Raw genomic sequence first — 23,787 nt, forward strand, 5'->3', positions numbered from 1 at the left:
ATCTACTGCTGGAGGTTACTGGCATAGGAGCTTCAGAGTGACGGGCAAATTCACACTGCCTGGTGCGGACTAGCCTAGCAAAGCCCAACCCAAGCTGGAAAGGGAATCAAGAAAGAAGAGGCAGCATTGCAGGCTCTCCCCTGGCACCTTCCCACGGGATACCCTCTTCTTTGGCTCCTTCCTGCCTACCACCATAGGGTGGGTAGAGGGGGCTAAACACCCCGCTTTGCAGAAACCCATAGTCTGAGGTTTCCCACTATTAGCCAGGGACTTCTTAGAGAAGCCTGTGTGCCTAAAGGATCCCTGGAGGAAGGAGCTTCTGGCCGGGGGACAGGAAAGCACCCGGTTGGTCTCACCATCTCTCCAGAACCATCCTCACCTGCTTTTGCCCCCACGTAGTTTAGTTTTCCGGTGTTATCCTCATTTATCTCCTGGATTAGGGTGAACACCACCGCTCTCTGCCCCTACGGTCCCAGGGTCTCTTGTTGCATTTTTGTAGGACCAGCAGCTCAGCAGGATAAGAAGGACAGCCTATGGTTCTATGAGAAGAGAGGTGGACTCTGCAGCCAAGGACATTTAGCTAGTGCTGAGCATTGGGTACTTGTGCTGAGAACTGCTACTGGGAGTTGGTGTCCAGTGCTAGGTACAGACTGAGGTCCAGACATGGAGGACTAATCTAGTCAGTCAGGCAGCTGCTGGAGCACAGGCTCCAAGGGAGGCTGGTGCCCTGCTGTCTGCAGCTGCTGCTCCTGGCCTTTGTCTCAGACTGACATTTATGAGTGGCCGCACCCAATAGAAATGTCAGGCTCTGACTGCTCAGCTGGATGGAGGCGCTCCTAGGCCCCTGCCTTGGGTCCTACCTCACTATCCCTGACCCTTGTCTCCCTCAGCAGAGAACAGCAGCACTGTCACCTCTGGTCATCTGAGGTTGTTTGGGGAGAGCACATGGCAGAGTCAGTGGACTGGATCAGTTCCGAGTGACTGGAAGAATGACTGAGCAGAGGGCCAGAATTCCAATCACGTTCAAGACTGGTGGCTGGGCCATCTGTCACAGAGCACGACTCTTTGAATTTACTAATTGGTGACTTCATCTAATCTCTGTTTCCTCTGTGTTTGTCCTTTCCCAAAAGCCAAGATCAGACAGTGTTGTCTGTCTGACACTTTGCTCCATAGGAACCGATGGCAGTACCTACAGCAGGCCTTTTCTTCCTCCCCGAAGGATCTAGCCAGTAGGGCAATCGTATGTGCTCTAGTCAGCTTATGGAACCACAAAAGGGGTTGTGCCCAGGAGCAGTCTTTGATATCTCAGCTCCAAAATCAAGGGAAGCCCCGCAGAAACTGAGCCGGTGTGTTCATTCTGTTTAGCCCATGACATGGGGCATAGACGCTGGCTTCCACAACACAAGGCTCGGAACTGATCTGGGATGAAAACCGGCCCTGCGAGGACCTTGAATCTACTCACCAAGGCAAAGCCATAAGGAACCAATGAGACCAAAGGCCTAAATATTGTGCTTAAGTAGGTGACCAGGTCAGGGCAAAGTCCAGCTCATAGATACTTTCCCAGGACCTTTTTGCTTTCTGACTTGAAGACATTGCATGGTGGGATAAGGGACTTCAGACCAGATTTCTAATACTCAAGAGAGACATGGGATGGATATACAGAATCAGGAATAAGAGCAGAAAACTAACTTACTGTGATATCAAAACATTACTCATCCCCAGTAGGCTAAGGGGTAGGACTTGGAGACACAAGTCCAGCAAGCATCTTAGGCCAGAACCTTGGAGTCTTGCCTCTAGAAAGAAGTTTATTCATTGACCAGAAAGGATAAAAAGTTCTAGCTTACCAGGTTCTGAATGTGCCACCCCCTCTTCTATGTACTATAGGAGTGAGGATAGGGTGGTGATGAACGGGTATTCCCAGAAAGAAGCCAAGAGGGAAGGGGAAGGCCCATTGTGGATTGGGGCTCATCAGGAATTTCAGTGGCTGGAGACAGAGGGGCTACTTTGTGTAACATCCCTAGCTCGAGGTGGTTACTGCATGGGAAGAAACGATTGTCATGGTTTGGTTTCTGTCGCTATGATAAACACCAAGACTAAAAACAACTTACAGAGGAAAGGGTTCATTTCAGCTTACAGTTTATCTGAGGGGTGCTGTTTACTAGCTTGCTCTCCGTGGATTGCTAAGTGTGTTTTCTTATAAAACCCAGGACCATCTATCTGCCCAGGGTTGGCACAACCTACAGTAGCTTTGATCCTTGCACGTCAATCATTAATCAGGAAAATGCCTACATAGACTTCCTTCAGCAAGTGTGATGGAAGCAGTTCCTCGGTTGAAGTTCTCTCTTCCCAGATAACTGATTCATGACAAGTTGACAAAAACTGAAACCAGCACCATGTGTTTCATCTTTACTTCAAAAACCTAATAGATAATATAAAATCATGTCAATCATCCTCTAGTTTTTGCCTAGAATTCTACTTTGATTTTTTTCTAGTATTTACTGGATGCCATTGTCTAGCTGGGCTGGCATTCCTGTGGCTTTAGTAAAACTCCATCCAAGGACAATAACAGACATGCCAAAGTGGATGGGGGAAGAGCACCAGGCTTCAACTTACAGGCTGCTAAGGAATTCTGCGAGTGGGAGAAATAATCTTCTCCAGGGAGGAACACACCAGTTGGTTATCCAATACCAAATGGTCAGCTCTGAAAACATACATACACATAACATTATACAGACTGAGCAGATTATCTTTAGGAATACATATGTGTATACATACACATAAGCATGTGTAACAGCAACTAATGAGAAAAGATATCTTGAATTTGAAGAGAGCAGGAAGAGGTATATGGGAGGGTATGGATGGAGGGAAGGGAAAGGAGAAATGATGTAATTATATTATAATCTCAAAACTAAAGGAAATAATAAAAGACAACAAAACCAATGACCATATGAGTTAAAAACAAAGACAGTGGAGCCAGCTTTGCTGCGGTTCAGTCAGGGCCTGTTTCCTCGGCAGTGCCAGCACCCACCACAGCAGTGTGCTGGACCTGATCTTTATCACCCTAACTTTCAGAGGTGCTTTCTTTAGGTTCATTATTTCGTTTTAAAATGGAGACTGAATCTTTTTTTTAAAATCTGCTACGTGCCTGGGAGGCAGAGCAGGAAGTTTGCTACAGGTGATCCTAGTCTATATAGCAAGTTCCGGTCCACACAGGGATACAGAGAGAGACCCTGCCTCTAAAACAAGCACAGAAAAGCAAAAGTCTTCTGCAGAGCTCTGGAGCCTACGTCAGGGTCAATGAGGTGGCCCAGGGGGAAGATGTGCTTACTCCTGAGACTGATGACCTGGGTTCAATCCCTGGATTACTGCATAGGCAAAGAAAACTGATTCTAAAAAATTATCCACTGATCTCCACACCCACAATATGGCACATTCTCATGTGTAGACACATACACATGCACATACACACACATACACACACATGTGTGTGCACGCGTACATACAGGATAAATAAGTAAATAAACGTGTAAAAACAAAACAAAAAAGCTGGCTGTGGCAGCACACCTTTAATCCCAGTATCTGAAACCTAGTGAGAGGCAGAAGCCAGTGGATCTCTATGAGTTTGAGGCCTGCCTGATCTACATACCAAATTCTAGGCTAGCAAGGACAACATAGTGAGATACTGTTTCAAGAAATAAATAACATTATTTAGTCCCAACTGCTTAAGCCAGAAATGATCAAGTCCTTGCCAAGGTAACTACAGGGGTTCCATGTACTTTTAAAAATATATTTTAGTAATTTTGCATATTTACAGGTACACTGCCATGTTTTCACACATGTACACAATGTATAATGGTTTCATCATGTCCAAAATCTTGCCCACTTACATCCCTGACCCCTCCCCACAAAGACAAGGTCTCTCTATGATGTAGTAGCCCAGGCTGGCTCAGTTCAGGATTCTTGTGCCTGCTCTTCCCAGATGCAGGATTCCTTGTGCATTTTCATTCTTTCTTCTGTTTTTGGGTTTTTTGAGTTAGTGTAGAGGGTTGAGCTAACATTCTGTTTTCTTCGTACACAAGAGCATTTTGGTGTTCACACCTGATTTTGTGATACTTATACATTTATTTTGTTAAACTTACTTAGTTTTGTTTTGGTTTTGTTGTTGCTGTTTTTTTTTTAAGATTTATTTATTATGTATACAGTGTTATGCCTACACCCCAGAAGAGGGCACCAGAGCTCATTATAGATGACTGTGAACCACCACAGGTTGCTGGGAACTGAACTCAGGAGCTCTGGAAGAGTAGCCAGTGCTCTTAACCTCTGAGTCATCTCTCCAGCCCCTGTTTGTTTTTTGAGACAAGGTCTCACTGTGTAGCTAGCCTTGGTTGATCTGGAACTCACTATGTAGACAAGGCTGTCTTTGAACTCACAGAGTTCTGCTTACTTCTGCTTATTGAGTGCTGGGATTAAAGGGGCTGGGTAATGGTTCTGAAGTGAGTGAGGGCTCTTCTTTCAGAACTATGTTACTTACTCATCTATTGCTCTAAAGAGATACCGTGACCAAGGGAGCAGGCAGAGCGCTAGAGCAGTAGCTGTGTGCTTATATCCTTATCTTCAAGTAGGAGGCAGAGGGAGAAATAACTGGAAATGCCATGGGCTTTTGAAACACCAAATCCCACCCCCAATGGCACACCTTCCCCAACACAGCCAAACCTAATGTATTCCAAACAGTTACACAAGCTGGGGACCAAATTTTCAATATTTGATCCTATGGGGGCCATTCAATCACACCACCACAAGGACAAAAACATTCCCGCAGCTGTGTCTGTAGCTGCACATGCACCCTGTCTCCCCAGTGCCCTGGAACTGCTTTTGTGTTTGTTTTCTTTGTTTAGCATCCAAAGTTTCATTATAGCATTTTCATTCATTCTTTGCTTTTGTTGGTCATCCTTCCTCATTGTTCTCCTCCACCCATCTATCCCCACCCCACAGTGGCTTTCTTCCATGCAATAACCTTTCTGCTTTCACATCAAATATATTCTCTTACTCTTTCTCCATCTTCAGACTGTTTTTTCCTCTCTCATGGTCCACTTTATAGTTTTATGACCTACACACATACATGTACATAGACAGAAATATATGAAAAGTAAAATCTAGGACTGGAATAGAAGAGAGAACATTCAATATTTATTTCTCCAAATCTGGATTATTTCACTAATGATTTTTTCCTTATGACTGACTGAAATGACTGACTGAATGGAATTCCACTGTTGTTTGTGTCCATTCATTTGTTGAGGGGTATCAAAAGCTTAGGCATGAATTTTCTAAAAGACTCCAATAGCACAAGAAGTCATCCTAAGAATTGGCAGATGGGACAGGTAGCATTCTAGCTTCTATTTTTTATTTTCCAGCCCATTAACCTGTTGCAGTGAAGTGAATAAAGTATCCTTGTAGAAAAGCAAAAGAAGCTGGGCAGTGGTGGTGCACACCTTTCATCCCAGTACTCAGGAGGTAGAGGCAGGTAGATCTCTGAGTTTGAGGCCAGCCTGCACTACAGAGTGAGTTCCAGGGCAGCCAAGGGCTGCACAGAGAAGCCCTGTCTCAAAAAACAGAGAACAACAACAAACATAATTGACAGATGAACAAATGATATCATCATATGAAATTAAAATGCCTCTGCTGAACTCTCAACAGAGGAATCTAAAATGGCTGAAAGACATTTAAGAAAATGTTCAACATCCTTAGTCATCAGAGAAATGCAAATCAAAACAACTCTGAGATTCCATTTTATACCTGTAAAAATGGCCAAGATCAAAAATACTGATGACAACTGATGTTGGAGAGGTTGTGGGGAAAAGGGAACACTTATGCATTGCTGGTGGGGGTGCAAACTGGTATAGCCATTTTGGATGTCAATGTGGTGATTTCTCTGAAATCAACCTTCTTCATGACCCAGTAATACCACTTTTGGGTATAAGCCCAAAAGATGCTCAATCGTGCCACGAAGACATGTGCTCAGCTATGTTTACAACAGCACTGTTTGTCATAGCCAGAACCTGGAAACAACCTAAATGCCCCTCAACCAAAAAATGGGTAAAGAAAATGTGGTACATTTACACAATGGAGTACTACACAGCAGAAAAAAATAATGACATCTTGAGATTTGCAGGAAAACAGATGGATCTAGAAAACATTATATTGAGTGAGGTAACTCAGACCCAGAAAGAAAACTAGCATATGTACCCACTCATAAGTGGCTTTTAGACATAAAGCAAAGAAAACCAGCCAACAAATCACAATCCCAAAGAACCTCTAGGTCAACAATGAGGACCCTAAGAGAGACTTACATGGATCTAATCTACATAGGAAGTAGAAAAAGGCAAGATCTCCTGAGTAAATTGGGAGCATGGGGACAATAGGGGAGGGGAGAGAGGAAGGGGAGAGGAAAGGGGAGGGACAGGGAAAAATAAAATAAAATATTTTAATGAATTTTATTTGCATATTCTCATCTTAAAATCTGAATAGACTTTGTGCAAATCACTCTAAAAAAAATAAAAACAAAATGCCTCTGCACAGCAAAGGAAACTATCAGCAGAGTAAAAAGACAAAATAGGAGAAAATTCTTGCCAACTATACTTTCGAAGGAAGTAAATATGTAGAGAGCATATAAGAAGCTGGGAAAATTAATCATCCTTTGGTATTTTGAGATGGTGTCCCTGTGTAGCCCAAGCTGGTCTAGAATTCTCAGTCATTCTGCCTCATTCTCCTGAGAATACCACCAAACCCGACTAAAGCAGTGTTTAGAAGGAAATTTCTGTCATGAAGCTCTACTAGAAGATAGGCTATAAATAGTTCACTTTAGCTTTTAGCATAAGAATCTAGAGAGGTAGTTCAGAGTTAAAAGTATATGCTGTGAATAAAATAGGACAATGAATAAAATGAAAAAAAAATCCAAAGTTAGTTCGTTAACATCAATAACATCAACAACCAGATTGATCAGAAAAGGAAAGAAGAGACAAATGACAATGACCAGAAATGGGATGTGTGAATCTCTTCAGACATAGATAGTACAAGAACAATAGATATTATTATTGTCAACTTAGATGAAAGAACAGATTTATTAAAAAATTACATTAAAGGTTATAAAGTTATGCTGTAGAGTGGGGTGGAATATCAATAAGACTCACACTGAGTGTGAGTGTGGTGGTACATGCTTGTAATCGTAGCACTCAAGAGGCCGAGGCAAGAAGATTAGTAGTTTAAGGCCATCTTGGGCTATAGGAGACCTTATCTTAAAAATAAAATAAAATAATAAGCAAAACAAAGAACCAAAAACCAAAAATATATTTCAGATAAAGAATTTGTGCACAGAGGGCTGGAGAGGTGGCTCAGAGGTTAAGAGCACTGACTGTTCTTCCAGAGGTCCTGAGTTCAATTCCCAGCAACCACATGGTGGTTCACAACCATCTATCATGGGATCTGGTGCCCTCTTCTGGCAGAACACTGTATACTTAATAAATAAAATCTTTAAAACAAGGGCAACATCAAAAAATTTTTTTAAAAAAAATTTGTACACAGAATATAAAGAAATCTTACTATTCAATAATAATAAAATTACCAATCCAATTTAAAAACACTACATACAGGTTTCTAAATAGTGTGTACAGAGACTCAGAATATAGATGGATGTGATTGTACACACATAGGAACCAGAGAGGAGGATTAAAAGTTCCAATCCAGCCTAGCTACATAGTGAGGCCCTGTCTCAAGAGGAAGAGATGGAGGGGAGGAAGAGGAGAAGGAAAGAAGAAGAAAAAAAGGAAAATTCTAAACTAAAATAATAAAGAATAAAAAGGCAAAAGCAAGAATAGAAATCAAAGTCAGTGTAACCCTTAGGTCTGCACTGCACAGTGAGCTCCGTGCAGAATACAGCATAGGAGAGTGAAGCAGCCTCAACAAAGGGACCAGGGCAGCCGCAACACTGCAGAATGTGTAGCACGGGAATACTCACTGCGGTACAACAAAAATGTCTCTTACCTCAAACCCATAGTTTCACCTAAGTATGGGGAAAAACATCCAAGAATCCCAACTGAGGGTGCAAAATTCTCAGAAGGTCAAATCAAGATGATCAGGACCAACACAAGTCTGAGACACTGTCTTGGCCAGGAAGAGCCCAAAGAGATGACAACTGTTTGCCATGTCGGTGTTTGGCTGGGATCCCTGAACAGAGAAGTGGAAGTGAAAACTCAGGAAACAGGCTGGGCATGGTAGCACACACCTTTAATGCCAGTACCCAGGAGGCAGAGGCAGGTGGATCTGTGTGAGTTCAAGACTTTATCTAGCAAGTTCCAGACTAGACTAGTCATAGCTACACAGAGACCTTCTTCAAACAAACCACACACACACACACACACACACACACACACCTAGGAAATCTGAGCAGAAGATAAGCTTTAGATTTAGTATCCCTGTGTTTGCTCACTCTTGGCTGTATGTCTGACAGCTAGAACACATTGGTTACCCAGAGATTAGGTGCAGCTTCCATGAAGGAACTCCGATCTGCTTTCCTATGTGATTCTTCTGTAAATTTATTTATTTACTTATTTTGTTGTTTTTTGTTTTTCAAGACATGGTTTCTCTGTGGGACAGTCCTGACTGCCCTGGAACTCAGTCTGTAGACCAGTCTGGTCTCTGGTCTCAAACTCAGAGAGATCCACCTGCCTCTGTCTTCCTAGTGCTGGTATCAAAAGCGTGAGCCACCACCAACTGCCTGGCTCTTCTGTAAATTTAAATTGTTCTCAAAACATTTGGATTTTGGCACTAGAGTATAGCTCAGTAACAAAAAGTCTGTCTAGCATTGTGGGAGACTCTAGGTTTAATTCTGAGCACTGCTAAAATGTTTTGTGATTGATTGATTGGATGGTGGTGGTAGCGGTGGTTTTTTGAGACAGGATTCCTCTGTGTATCCCTGACTGTCTTGGAACTCACTCTTTAGACTAGGCTGGCCTGGAACTCAGAGGTCCACTTGCCTCCAAGTGCTGAGATCAAAGGTGTGTGTCACTACCACTCATCTCAAAAGGCTTATTTTTTAAAAAAAAAATTTATTTATTATGTATACAATATTCTGCCTACATGTATGCCTGCAGGTCAGAAGAGGGCACCAGACCCCATTACAGATGGTTGTGATCCACCATGTGGTTGCTGGGAATTGAACTCAGGACCTTTGGAAGAGTAGGCAATGCCCTTAACCACTGAGCCATCTCTTCAACCCCAAAGGCTTATTTTTTTATTTTATTTTATTTTTTACTAATTTTACATACCAACCACAGTTCACCCTCCCTCACCTCCTCCCACTTCCCTCCTCTCTCTCCCAGCCCTCCATCCACTCCTCCCAAAAGGTGAGGCCTCCTATGGGGAGTCAACAAAGCCTGGCACATCAAGTTGAGGTAGGACCAGGCCCTTCCCCCTTGCATCAAGGTTGAGCAAGGCATCCCAGCATAGGAAATGGGTTCCAAAAAGCCATCTCATGCACCAGGGACAGATCCTGGTCCTACTGCTACGGGCTCCACAAACAGACCAAGCCACACAACTGTCACACACATGCAGAGGGTCTAGTTCGGTCCCATGCTGGCTCCCCAGCTGCTGGTCCAGAGTAAAGGATTTTATTTATTTATTTATTTATTGGTTTTTTGAGACAGGATTTCTCTGCAGCTTTGGGGCCTGTCCTGGAACTAGATCTTGTAGACCAGGCTGGCCTCGAACTCACAGAGATCTGCCTGCCTCTGCCTCCCAAGTGCTGGGATTAAAGGCACGTGCCACCACCGCCTGCCAGATTTATATGTTCTGATAAGCCTTCATTGTACTTTAGCAGTGGGTTCAATGTGGCAGGGCACATTTGCCGTTTTTGTTGTTGTTGTTGTTTGTTTTGCCATGGTCATGTAGCAGCTACATGCGTAGACTCTACTTCGCCACGTGTGTAAAGCAAGATGAAGGAGGCAGGCCAGTAGTCAGACATGGTGCAAGTTCCTATTATTCTAGGCCCCCTCTAAAGGCGGTGAAAGCTATAGCTACATCAGGGACACAGGAACTGACTTGTTGTGGGGGAAAGAAACATAAATGTTCTGGGATACACAAATACTCAGAACAGCACCTTATGACGCAGGTGCACAATGGCCACTGTGGCTCTGGGTGACATCTGTCATGACTGATGCTTTGGTGCTGGGGCATCTTTACCTTCTGCAAATGAACTCCACTGAACTGAAGCTCTGCTTTCCTATAGGTTTCCTTAGAACATGGCAGATGCCAGTTTCCCTTTGGCTGATACTACTCTGGTCCATGTGCTGGTTCCTAGTCATTTGGAAGCTGTAGTTCTCTCCCCCCCCCCCCCCCGCTCCCATGTGTCTCTCTCTCTCTCTTTCTCTCTTTCTCTCTGTCTCTCTCTGTCTCTCTCTCTTTCTCTGTCTCTCTCTCTCTTTCTCTTTCTCTCTGTCTCTCTCTGTCTCTCTCCCTCCCTCCCTCCCTCCTGTCCCCCTCTCTCCATTCTTCCCTTCATCCTTCCCTTCATCCCTTTCCTTCAACATGACGTCTGGCATCGCTTTTATGGTAATTTAATAAAAATAACACAGAGGATTTTCTTGGTTTTTTTTCCAGGAACATTCTAAATATCATGGGAATTACCTGTTTCTTGAATGTTTGAAAGATTCCATCTGTGAATTCCTAGACATTATTCTCAGCTTTTTATAATAAGTATACTTTGAGGTGTGAATTTCATTGAAGATTTCCCATGTATGAGGATAGAAAATACAATGTATTTGGTATTATTTGTTTATTACTGTGTGTGAGTGTGTTAGTGTATGTGTGTGACGAGACCAAAGAAGGATGCGGAGTGTTCAGCTATGATTGCCACTTTATTCCTTTAAAACAGCAGCTCTCTGGAGCTGTCTCTAGAGCTGGGCTGACTTCCAGCAGGCCCGGACAATCCTCCTGTTGTCGCCACCTCTCTCATGCTTTTTATTACATTGGTGCTAGGATCTAAACTCAGGTCTTCACACTACACTTGCACAGCGCCTGTGTGGTCATTTTAATTTCCTTTCTGTTTCTGCTTGATTGTTCTCTTTACTGTGGAGGACTGAGGTAGAGGCTGGGAGTTTGCAAACCAGCTGCTTTCTAGGGCCTATAGCATGACCCCATTACCTCTAGCTTCCATTCTAACATCACAACCCATCTGCTGCCAGGGAGGTCACATTTGCAAGCCTCATTGCACAGGTGATGTCATTACCAGTCATGCTTTGACCAGATTGGTCCAAGCCTCATGTATGCTTTGGGAAACCTACCAGGGAGATGGAATTATAAGTAATTTAAAATTATAGTCCTCTTTCTATTGTGATAATACATATGAGTTTCACTGTTTTAATCAGTTTCAGGTGCACAAAGCAGTGGTGTTAAACACATGATACTATTGTTCAGCCATCACGTCTACTTCTGGAATGGTCTCATCTTTCCAAACTGAAATTGTCCCAGGAAAACACTTAGCTTCTTATCTATGTCTCCCAGCCCACAAACTACTTTCTTCTTTCTGCACCATAGACCTGAGTCCTCTGAGGGCTTCACAGACTGGTGCATTTCCCTCAGTATAATGTCTCCAGGTTATACTGCCTATGTCAAAACTTTCTTCCCTTTTAAGACTGAGCAATATGTAAGGTGGGGGCAGACACATTTATTCCTTTCTCCATTCACCTGTGGACTGATTCTTGCTGCTTTGCCTCCTAGCTATTATGAATGATGCTGCTCAGACTAAAAGTGGATAAATATCTGTTTGAATTCGTGTTTTCAGCATTTTTATGTACGTACTCAGAATTACTGGATCATATGGTAATTCTGTATTTGATCTTTCTATTACATATGTGTTTTGCCTACAAGTGCGTGTGTGTGTGTGTGTGTGTAGTATATGTAGATAGATAGATGGATAGATGATTGATAGATAGATAGATAGATAGATAGATAGATAGATAGATAGATAGATAGATAGATAGATAGTGTGTGTATGTGTGTTCAACGTCCTTGGAGACCAGAAGAGAGCACTGGATACAATGGAACTGGAGTTACAGGCAGTTGTGAGCTGCCATGTGGGTGCCAGGAACCCAGGTCCTCTGCAAGAGCAACCAGTGCTCCCAAGTATTAAGCTATCTCTTCAGGCCCAATGCTTGGCCTTTTGAGGACCAACCAAACTGTCTTCCACAGGATGGACCACTACACATTCCCAGCCAAGGTTCCACTTTCCCCCACATCTTTACCAATACTTCTGTTTTCTGTCTTTTGTAATACCTGTCCTAATGTATGGTGTGAGGTATCTCAGTATAGTGGAAACTGGCATTTGGTGGATCTTAGTGAACATCCCCAGAGCTTCCCAGGGTTGAGGATTAACAGGAGGATGACATGCAGCCTCTGGTAATTTTTGATCCTCAAAGAACTGTGAGATCATGGGTATCTTTGCCCATCAGGTTTTTGGTTTTGGGGTGTGTGTGTGATTTTTCAAGACAGGGTTTCTCTGTGTAACTTTGACTGGCCTGGAACTCACTTTGTAAACCAGGCTGGCCTCAAACTCACAGATATTCTCCTGTCTCTGCTTCCTAAATGCTGGGATTAAAGACATGCACCTCTATGCCTGGCTACCCATCGGGTTTTTTCTTTTCTTCTCAAAAACTGAGTCTGTGATGCACTTTTCTTCACATAGTGGACCTATTATACCGCATAATTGGCAGTATAATAATATAGAGGAGGTTGAGGCAGCCTCTCAACCTCCTCTAGCATATGATGGTCCTCTCCTCGGTCTTCCACATCTGCAAGTGCACTGTAACTCCAGATGTTCCCCAGTAATATGGCCATATGCCCAAGACATCCCTTATCTCTAGCCTTGTGTTGGGATAGTGGATATCTGTAGGCCCGTGTCCCAACAAAGGACCATTTATGACAGATGACGGGAGTAAGAGGGCTAGGTAGGAGGATGTACATAACAATGTCTGACCACTTTCCCAAGCTTCTGCCACTAACCCCCTTTCTCCAAGAACTAACTGTGCACCGTCCCCAGGAGTGGACATGATGACATTTAAAACATCTACAACATGACCACCTTCAAACTGTCTGTTACTCTATTGGCCTCCTTCTTGTTTTGCTTTGCTTTGCTTTGGTCCAGGGTCTCATATAGCTCAGGTTGGCCTCAAACTTGCTATTTAGTTAAGATTGGCCTTGAATTCATGAAACTCCAGCTACACCTCTCAAGTTTTAAGATTTCAGGTATGCTTTACTGTTTCAGGCTTTGTATTTTCATTTTTCAGACATTCATTCTGTCATAAGAACCTTAAATATATCAAGAATTTTAAGATACCCCAAAGTTTAAGTCAGAGATTCAATCCAGGCAGCATACAGTTGCATACCACAATGGTGTCACCATCTTCACAGTAATCTTGTCCAGCAGGGAGCTGGTATGTCTTTAAAAAGTTTTTTAAGCATGGGCTGGAGAGATGGCTCAGCGATTAAGAGCGCTGGCTGCTCTTCCAGAGGACCCAGGTTCAATTCCTAGCACCTACATGGCATCTCACAACAGTCTGTAACTCCAGTTTCTGGGGAATCTGACACCATTACAGACATACATGCAGGAAAAACATGGATGCACATGAAATAAAAATAAATTTAAAAAACCCTTAAGATTCTATAGATTTCTTTGTAAAATGCAGTTTGTTTCCATAATTGTAAATGCAAGTTCTCCGTACATGTGTTCGACTGGCATGGATAGTTTGGGGGCAAAACTATACTGAGTTTAGGTAAAATGTCATCCCCTGCTGTCCTTCTATGCAGTTAGTTCTGGTCAGTTTTTGCTAGAACATCCTGAGAGTTTTAGACAGAAGATGGCACCAACAGCAGGAGAAGTGGAGAGACAGAGAGTGCCGTGTCTTAAGATGCCATACTCACTATTATTTACTTTTCTCATGAAACTGGGCCTCCAAAGCCGAACAACAATGCACCTGTCACACTTTATTGTAATAGAAGTACGTTCTCTTTCATTGCAGTTCTGATTCTCTCTATAGATCCTCTCTCCCAATATCACATTGGATCTTTTTTTTTTTTAACTTTTCAAGTCAGTGTTTCTCTGTGTAGCCATGGCTGTTCTGGAACTCACTCTGTAGACCAGGCTAGCCCCAAACTCAGAGATCCACCTGTCTCTGCCTACTGAGTGCTGAGACTAAAGGTGTGTGCCAGCGTTACCTGGGTAGGATTAATTTTTTTTTATTTCTTAGAATGATTATGAAGCCCTTCCACTTTGATTTTCCTTCTTTGTGATTAAGGTTATAATTATTCATCCAGAACAGCTTTAGTCATAGACTTTATTTTTAGACATATAGTCTGTTAGATTAGGTTAATCAAATCATGGGGTGAAGATTTGGGGAAATAAAGATCCCTTTGTCTGCACTGAAACTGTCCAGACTTTCCCTGCAGCTTCTGGGGGATGAGCTGATGCCCTGTGCAAACACGACCAGGTGCGTGCATGGTCTTGTGATTCCCTAAAAGCCAGAGAACAGCTGTAGGGTGTCTCCTTTCCGCTGTTTTCGAGCTTTTTATGCCTTCAGTTTAATATCTGCTTCAGTTGAAAGGCAAACTTTCAATATTTGAAACCTCTGGGGCTATAACCTCTGCAGTTTGGTCTTCTGCAGTTTGGTTCAAGGCCAGCCTGGTCTACAAGAGCTAGTTCCAGGACAGGCTCCAACGCTACAGAGAAACCCTGTCTCGAAAAACCAAAACGAAACAAAACCCCTAATAGTTCCATGGCAGAGTGCTTGTCTAGCATGTGAGGTGCTAAGTTCAATTCCAAGCACTGGGGGAGAAAGGCAGAGAAAGAACAAGCTGACGTCGACCCACTGTCCCCCAACTCCTGTATCATCTGTACCCCCCCCCAGTATGTGTTGCTGTTTGCACGTCTTATCCAGCACTTGTATAGCCATTCTCTACTTGTTGGTGACTTAATCTTGAATTCCTGTGACCAAGCATTATTTCTATCAGCCAATCATACATTTCTACATAGTTGCCACATGTTTAAGTTTCTTGGTAAAAGATCTGTTAAGACGTTTTTCATCCATGTATGTGAGTGCACACATTCATTTTCATTATGGGTTTGCGAATGTCACTGTGTGCATGCACCACAGCCTGGGGTCACCCTGCCTTCCAGAGCTTCCTCCACAGTCTGAAGGCTCAGAATTCCTGTAACAGAAGTAGATCTTCCTTCAGAGCCCAGAGCCAGCCCAAGCAGAAATCCCTGGCATATAAGGAGGTTCAGGGAAGGCACACAGATCCGTAGTAGCACATAGCTGGCATTCAGTAAAATGGAGATTGCAGTCTATGTGAAGAGTGGGATGCAGGACAGGCCTGAAATAGGCAGCCACAAGCCACACTGCCCCCACAGTCACACTCCAGCCACTGTTCATCTTCTCTAGGACAGTGGTTCTCAGCCTTCCTATAGCTCTGGTCCTTCAGTACCTAACAGTTCCCATGTTATGCTGATCCCCAACCATAAAATCTTTATTATTACTTCATAACTGTAATTTTGGTGTTATGAACTGTAATATAAATATCGGTGTTTTCTGATAGTCTTATGACCCCTGTGAAAGGGTCGTTCGACCCGCCCCTAAAGGGGTTGTGAATCACAGGTTGAGAATCACTGCTCTAGGAATAGACATAGACACCGGATTCAGTTATCTCTGCTTTAGAATGCCAGCACCTTTTCAGAGGGAGAAATAATTATGGGTTTCTCTCACTTAAGTGTAAATTAGCTTGTTCTAGTAGAGAATAAAATTTACATGAAGGCAGTCAGGATTGCAAGGTTTGTCCTTGCCTGCCCCAACACCTGCCAGAGACAGCAGTGCTAGAGGCAGCGAGAATCCAGTGAGTTACCTGGAAAACCACTGAAAGATTTCTTCACGACCCAACAACTTCCCTTGAGTCACTGACCCAGCATCTCCTTTGTAAGTTTCTAGATGCAGCTGAGAACTAACCAAGAAGCTCATAACTTTCAATAAGATTCAAGATCTGTTCTGTCAGAAAATGTCTGTTTCAAGTTGGGTCTCTGTCTTCACCCTGACAGCAACGATATGTCCTCAGTTTCTCCACACCCTATCACCTGTTGTAGAGTTTCAGGCAATCAAAACATCCAAGGACATCATGCAGAGGAGAGAGGACGTCTGGCTTTGCTCTTGCTTGTCATGGTAATAGGGTTGCAGGTACTCCAGAGACACAAAAACTAGAGAACCAGCACCCACGCTGAGATCTTGTGGGGCTTAGTGCCCCATCCTGGGTGACATGATGTCTGGGTGCAGTGGGCTTAGGATTGCTCATTGGGTCAAGCTTTAGTATGTAATTACAGCCTCTGTCCTCTGGGCTAAACTGTAAGGCATTTGGGGTGGTTTCTGTAGGGCCTGTGACTCAGGAGCTCATGAGAAGATTGGTGCCTAGCATAGGGGCAATTAGGGTCTTGGTGCTAAAGACAGGCAGTGCCTGCAGCCTGGGTCATGGGTGCGTGCCTGGTGCCTACTTTAGTGACCAATATTGTCCACCAGACATCTGTCCCCTAACTGTTCATCATCCATGTATCTGCACATCTGGATTTTCCTTCCACCACCTTCCAGAGCCAAATCCTCTGCCCGGCACAAGCCTCAGATATGACATGTGCCTCTCAGAAGCACATGGATGAGCAGACACATCAGTGCATCTAGGCACACATATGCAGTAACATGTTCACCAATAAAAAGATACACAGATAAGCATATGAACATGCAACTACAACACAACTACTTGCACATATATCTGCAAGTATGCGCACAGCCAGAACACCCACTGCTTCCCACAAGGGATGGGCACCACTGGACCCATGCCCGGCAGAAGGGACGGACTGGGAACGCTGAATGCTACTGCCTGACCTCTGCCTTTGTTCCTAGGGGCCACCAAGGACATGGGGAAGATGCTTGGTGGTGATGAGGAGAAGGACCCTGATGCTGCCAAGAAGGAGGAAGAACGGCAGGAGGCACTGCGGCAGGCAGAGGAGGAGCGCAAGGCAAAGTACGCAAAGATGGAGGCGGAACGTGAGGTCATGCGGCAGGGCATCCGAGACAAGGTGAGCAACGGATAGGTGCGGGGCCGTAAAAAGCCGAAGGGTCCTGAAGCACCCGTGCCACTACAAGACCGTAGGCTAGCTGGGAACTAAGCTGGAGACTTAAAAACACATAGACAGAGAGAGACACCCTGGACACGGGTCATCCTGGATACAAGAATGCCAAACTTCATTGCGCTCAGGGGCAGCTTGTATAAGGATCGTTAGCCACGCCCAGCTCTCAGGATCTTTCGGCTGCAGGCTCATCAGGCTCAGAGCAGCTGCAAGCACAGACGTTTTGCTCCGTTCACTCCAGCAGGGAAAGGGTCTAAGAAAGTCAAGAGACCAGGGATCCGTAGCTCCACACAGGGAGGAGAGCTGCAGGTAGTGACCCCACCAGAAGCAGCAGCCTCCTTCGGGGGTCAAAACCTTGGGAAATGAACCGCTGTGGAACTACACATTTTCACATCTGGATCAGGGTCATTCTGAGGGCTGGCCTTTTCTACTCCTCAGGTCAGGACTGGTTGCTTTCCTGGAGTTTTGATCCCTGCTCAGAAAGAAGGCTCTGAGAGAATAGAGATTAGTTGAGCATAAAGTCTTGGCGGGTCACAAAAATCAGGGCCAGAGGGTCCTCTTTACCTTTGTTTCCTAGACTCATACATGGTGGATGGGTGGCAACCTCCCTGTTCTCATTCACCCTAGTGACTGTCTCCTGTGGATGGGGTAGCCAGAAAGCACTGTGCCATTTCATGGTAGAAAAACTGAGGCCCCAGGGAATCCTGAATTGAGACCCACGTACAGCCACATCTTTCAACAGGATGACCTGTGCCCACTCCTTCTCCAATCCTTACTGTAGCGAGTAGGGTAGTGAAGGCTGGACAGAATCCTGAAGAAGTGGTTGCCTGCTTATCAGTGTGCAACTGAAGCTAGCAGCTAGGTGGGAGGATCCTGCAGTAAAGCCCTGTTCTTGTCCTGTGCCATGGGGAGGGCAGAACATGGTAGGCGCGTGTGACCCCTGCTCACAGGCCAGGAGCATGGTGGAGACAGTGATTGTCCACACAGCAGAGAGGCCATGAGAATAAACACGTCATCTAAATCCTTCCTGGCTTTGTAGGGTAGCTCAGCAGACTTGGGTGGGTGAGAAGCAGGGAGTGGCCACATAATCCTCCAGTTCTGGACTTGATGAAATGCTAGGCTGGAGAGTGGACAGCCCAGGTTCTAGACCCCTTTCCTGCCTGTGCATCCACATCAAGTTCTCTGTTGATATGTCAGTGGTTGGGGTAGATCTTTGGGATTCATGGGAAAGGAAATCTGTATCTCCTAAGATGGATACAGGGAGATAGTCTTTAGGTGGCTGAGCAAATTGGGTCCTTCATCTTCCAAAGGGCCAAATGGGAGGCTGGCCTCTCCTCTCCACCGTGTTCTACCCTCAAGATCCTAACATACCCTTACCCTTGGTGCAGAATGCTGTTTATGGGGTCTGGACTTGCACCTGCCTTGGAGCACAGTTACTGGACAGTTTCCTCAAGCCCTGTAGAAAGTTCCTGCTCATTTTTCTTTGATCCTACCTTCCACAGTCAGTGAGTTATTACCATGGTTAGCAAGATGTGCTATTGACCATGTGAGCAACGCAGTGGCAGACCCCTAAATTAACTGTAATATGGAAGGATGGGGGTGAGCATGAGAAACAGCGTTAGACAGATACAGTGCTGAGAGGGAAACAGTTTGGAGGGAGGGATAGAGAAGCAAAAGAAAGCTGAGAGTCACAGAGGTCCCTCCCTAGGTAAAGTCTAGAGGGAGAAGCTGTCCAGCCAGGACAGAGCAAGGTTGGGGTAGGGTGCTATGCTAGATGCCTAGGTGTGCAGAGGCTCTGGCAAGTCCAAGAAGGGGGGCTGGGTTTTGGTTTCAGGGGAGTCCTGTGCCTGGCTCAGTCCCCCTAGGGAGTCCCTGCCAGATATCACACCACCCACAAAGACTTTAACCTCTCAGTATTTTTTAAAAAAGGACTCAAGGAAGACCCTACAGGGTACGTTCTCCACTTTTCTGTTTTCATACATTTTCCTGGAAATTGTGGAGAAATTCATTCTTCAGAACATCAGTTCTCAATCTGTCAGTCCTGACCCTTTGAGGATAGAGTGACCCTTTCACAGAGGTCACCCAAGACCATCAGAAAACATAGATATTTACATTGTGATGTATAACAGTAGCAAGATTATTTCTGAAGTAGCAATTAAAATAATTTTATGGTTAGGGATGGGGGATCACCACAATGTGAGGGATTGTATGAAAGGGTTGCAGCATTAGGAAGGCTGAGAACTACTACTTCAGAAAGTTTCAACAGCCTGTGCCAGACTAATTATGAAGAAGAAATGGAGAACATTCAAATGAACCCCATGGGAAGGATAGGCCCAAGGGTAAAGTTGTAGGGATCAAAGCCCCAGGCATGTCCAGATGCTCTGGGCCCCATCCGACCTCAGCCTGTACTGGACAGGGTGGTACAGAGCTGCCATGCTCCCGACACCCTCCTGCTGCTGGACCACTGCTTGGCCACCCCAAACTCTAATAGTTCTTTTCTTGTTGTTTTGTTTTGTTTTTGAGACAGGGTTTCTCTGTAGCTTTGGGGCCTGTCCTGGAACTAGCTCTTTTAGACCAGGCTGGCCTCGAACTCACAGAGATCTGTCTGCCTCTGCCTCCAAGTGCTGGAATTAAAGGTGTGTGCCACCACTGCCCGGCTACCTAATAGTTCTGACTCTTGGGCCTTTGTTGCTGCTGCTCCACCTTCCCAGCTCCCACAGGAGTAAATTCTGCCCGTTGGGTATGACATTTTAGCCCTCACTGGGCAGCCCCTGCTCCTCACTAGAACTGGATCCCCGACCTTCCCTCGACTGTGTCTCTCTGGTCAGGGATTGATAGGTTGAATGGTGTTGCAAGGCTTTGCAGTGATGGGGGAGGGGAAGAGACTGAGAACGGGGACAATTTTCATATCCATATGATGTGAGGCCCCAGTAATCCATTCAGAAAACTGGATATGGTCATTTGGGAGTGTCTCAAGAGGTGGGGTGTTTCCTAGAGAAGGATCTCTGTCCATTAGGAAGTCATCTAAGCAGGTACTTGATTTGCATACCTACCATCCAACTTCTATTTCCACAGCATCCAAATCTGCACACACACCTTCAGGTTTGCATATGTACCACCTGATTGGCGCCTGCTTTCAGCCACCCACAGTTTGTCGAGCCAGAACCTTCCTCCTGGTAAAGAGACAAGGCCCAGGTGTAGAGCTGGCATGTTTGAGGCCCCAAGCTTCTGTACTCAGACTCTCTCATCTGTATGATGAGGGTGTGCGGTGAATACCAGCTAGATTCGTTGGCTCTTACCACTGACAGCCGCTAGAGGCTTCTTCTAAACAATGTTCTTAGGTCTTCTGTTGACCCCCCTAACTCAGTCCCCAGTCTTCACCTGGCTCTGGAAGCTCCCCAGTGTGTGCCTTCTAATAAACCTGACTGATACCTCCTGTGGTCCTGTCCTTGGGCACCTGACGTAATGAATACCTGGCCGGGGTTAGCCTGGCATTTATCATTGGAGTCCAGAAGACCAGAACAGACCACACAAGTGGAGTCTGGTTCTGGGATGTGGCCTGGATGGCATTCTCGAGCAGAATAACCATGTCTTTCCCTGAGATAGAGCTCAAAGTGGCTTCAGAACGACCTTGAATCTCAGCGGAAGGACTTCCTTTCAGGTAATTATCACACACTTGTCTCCAAATGTAGCCGTAGGCAGCTCAGACTCTCAGATTGCCCATGGACCCCACCTGGCCTATCCTTCTGCTCTTCCCCTGGCTGGAAGCTGCTCTGGCCTGACCCAGTTTTTGGAGACATCTCTCCTGGCTCACACACACACTACCCCACAGAACACTGAGCCACGTGTTCCTCTTCTGTACCACAGGGGCTCTGCCTGTATGGGTAAGGTTTTCCCAGAAGGTGACCTGCAGTGGGACCAATGCCAGGTTGAAGATGGGGGTGGCCCCCGGTGCTTGCCTTTCATGCCAGCTGACACCCATCACTTCTCTGTCTGGTACTGGAAGGCACCAGGGAAAATGACATTCACTGCCGTGCTTTTTCACCTGGTCAACAAAACTATTCTCAGTTCTGTTAAGGGATGGAGGGATCACCAAAGAAGCAGAAATGAGCCCCATTTGTTTTTTATTAGGGTCACTTGTCTCCTCTGGTCTTGACTGAATTTGACCGTTGCCTCCTCCACCAGGAGAGAATAAAAGTGGCTTTAGCAGAAGTTACAGACACTGGTGCTGGGAACCAAAACCCAAGTCCCAGTCTAAAAGAGCAGCAAGTCTGATAACTGCTGATTCACCTCTCCAGCCACCCCAGACCTTTTTTCTCTTTCCAATCCCATGTGTCCTCCAGGCACCTCTTAGTTGTCCCATTTTCTGTATGGTTTTCCAAAACCTGAGCGGGATCAGTTCTGGAGCCCTGGTGAATAGGATGGGCCTGGGACTCAGCTGGAGGCTTCCCCAGCTGTGAGAACCACCTGGTTGGTTTCTCCGTGTAAGAAGGACCTGGCCTCTCTGTGTATTGCATCAGTGCTGCCCAGGCTGGGTACAGGGGAGGGGAGTATGTAAGCCCTGCTTGATTACCCTTTCCTTCACAGTATGGCATCAAGAAGAAGGAGGAGCGTGAGGCTGAGGCCCAGGCAGCCATGGAAGCCAACTCAGAAGGAAGTCTGACTCGACCCAAGAAGGCCATCCCTCCAGGCTGTGGGGACGAGCCGGAAGAGGAGGACGAAAGCATCCTGGACACTGTCATCAAGTACCTGCCTGGGCCACTGCAGGACATGTTCAAGAAGTAGTGATCCTGCCTCAGCGCCAGGAGCCCCGCCCACTGTACAGACCCCCTCGGAGCCCCCCCCCACAAGGGATGTTGGGAGCAGATGCAGCCCCCCCTGCAAAAATAAGCCATAGTCCTAGATCTATCCCGCCCATGTCCCCCTCGCGCCTCGGGAGCCTCTGGCCACCCCTCCCCGCACTGCCATCATTGGCCCCACCAGGCAAGGGTGTGACCCTCAGGCCCCTGTGCTGTGCATCCTTGCCTTTGGGTGGTTGGACCCCTCCTTACTGATCTTGAGTTCACCATTCCCACTGAGCCTGCCCAAGGTCAGGCCCCGAGGGCCAGCCCTGACCACCCCTGGGGTGCCATCCCTCCGTGGGTGGCCACCAGTCAGGGCCTAAACTCAGGAGCACAGCCATAGTGGGGTGGGACTTGGGGAATGAGCCGTGGGTGCCTGGGGCCCCAGCCCTTCCCTGAGCCCATGGCCCCAGTTTCTGGACTTGTTGGACCTGCTGGACCATTAGCTCTGTCTTCCTGTTTGTGCGCTACCACCCTAGTCTTCACCGGCGGCCCTCGCACATTTTGTCCAGCTGTCTCTTTCTCTGTCGCTCGGCAAGGTTTGGCTTCTTAAGAATGCCACAGCCAGGGGGAACAAAGCAATAGATTGGACGTGGGTGGGTCTCAGACATGCTTTGAGTCCCTCGATATCATCTGTGATGCACACTTCCCAGAGTCCCATCTCTCCCTGACCCCATCTCTCCCTGGTGGCCTCCTGTTCTCTTCATGAAGGGCAGGCAGTCTTCTAGGGAACTCCTGGCTTTACCACTACACACCTACCTTCAAAATGCCCCACTTCCTAAGAGCCCAGGGCTCTGGGGATCCGTGTGCAGAACAGACAGAGGGCCACGGGATCAGGTGTCCCACCCTCTCCACTATTCCTCCTTTGAAGGGCTGACAGTGGCCCGCACGTGCAAACTCCTGGGCTCAGACTGTGGTATTCTCTTCTGTGTGTGGCCCAAGGGCAATAAGACCCAGCTACTCCCCTTTGCCCAGCCAGCAGCCTTTGTTCTTCATATTCGTTTAATTTACATCATAATATGTTGAATCTCAGGTAAATGAGGTCTGTATTTGATAAGTTTTATCTTGACAGAAAGGCCAGCCTGGTCTTCCCGACCCTTCCTGTCCACATTAAAACTGCATTAAGTGTCCATGAGTTTTGGGCCAGGTGTGTGGCTTGGCATTGACCTTCATGACCTTACATAGCTCTTTAGAGAAGCCATAACAACTAGACTGCAATACTAATCAGAACGCCCTCTGCCCAAAGAGATGAAGCATGCTCGGCCCACAATACCCTGCTCACCTGGGCCATTCTCTGCATCTCTGGCTGGTTTGATTGAAAAGCCAGCTCTGAGCAGATGGCCTTCTCTTGAGTTAACCCTGCATCCTGTTCTTAGCGCATGGGGCAACGGGCCGCCGCGCTTAGTATAGCCTATGTGTTACCTGTCTGTCTGTCCTTGTACCTGCACCTCCTGCATGTCAGAGGCCTCACATGTTCTCTCTGAGGGAATCACAGCCAATAAACAGTGATTTCACACCGTGTGGCTCTTCCTTCTTGGGTTTCCATTCTCCCTGGGGGAGGGGAGGCTTCCCTCACATTGGGGACAAATACAGAGTGTCCCCTAGGTCCTAACTCAGATTTACTGCTCCAACTTATTCTCCAGAGGGCAAAGCTGTCCCTTCAGAACCCCAGTGCCCAGGGTGAGCCCCCAATTTACACAACGTTCCTTCCTCACAGTTCTGCCAGGCACTGGTAAA

General features: G+C 46.0%; 1 protein-coding gene across 1 annotated transcript in view; it reads left to right on the forward strand.

Moving 5' to 3' along the window:
* Positions 1-23,569, forward strand: part of Cplx1 (complexin 1) — a 28,687-nt gene extending 5,118 nt beyond the window's left edge. The window contains exons 3-4 of the mRNA XM_075943090.1: positions 16,983-17,158; positions 21,797-23,569. Of these exons, the coding sequence (XP_075799205.1) occupies positions 16,983-17,158; positions 21,797-21,994 (374 nt within the window). The 3' untranslated portion in view covers positions 21,995-23,569. The remainder of the gene's footprint in view (positions 1-16,982; positions 17,159-21,796) is intronic.
* The last annotated feature ends 218 nt before the right edge of the window (positions 23,570-23,787 follow it).

Source organism: Microtus pennsylvanicus, chromosome 12, assembly GCF_037038515.1.
Source record: "Microtus pennsylvanicus isolate mMicPen1 chromosome 12, mMicPen1.hap1, whole genome shotgun sequence".
Lineage (NCBI taxonomy): Eukaryota > Metazoa > Chordata > Mammalia > Rodentia > Cricetidae > Microtus > Microtus pennsylvanicus.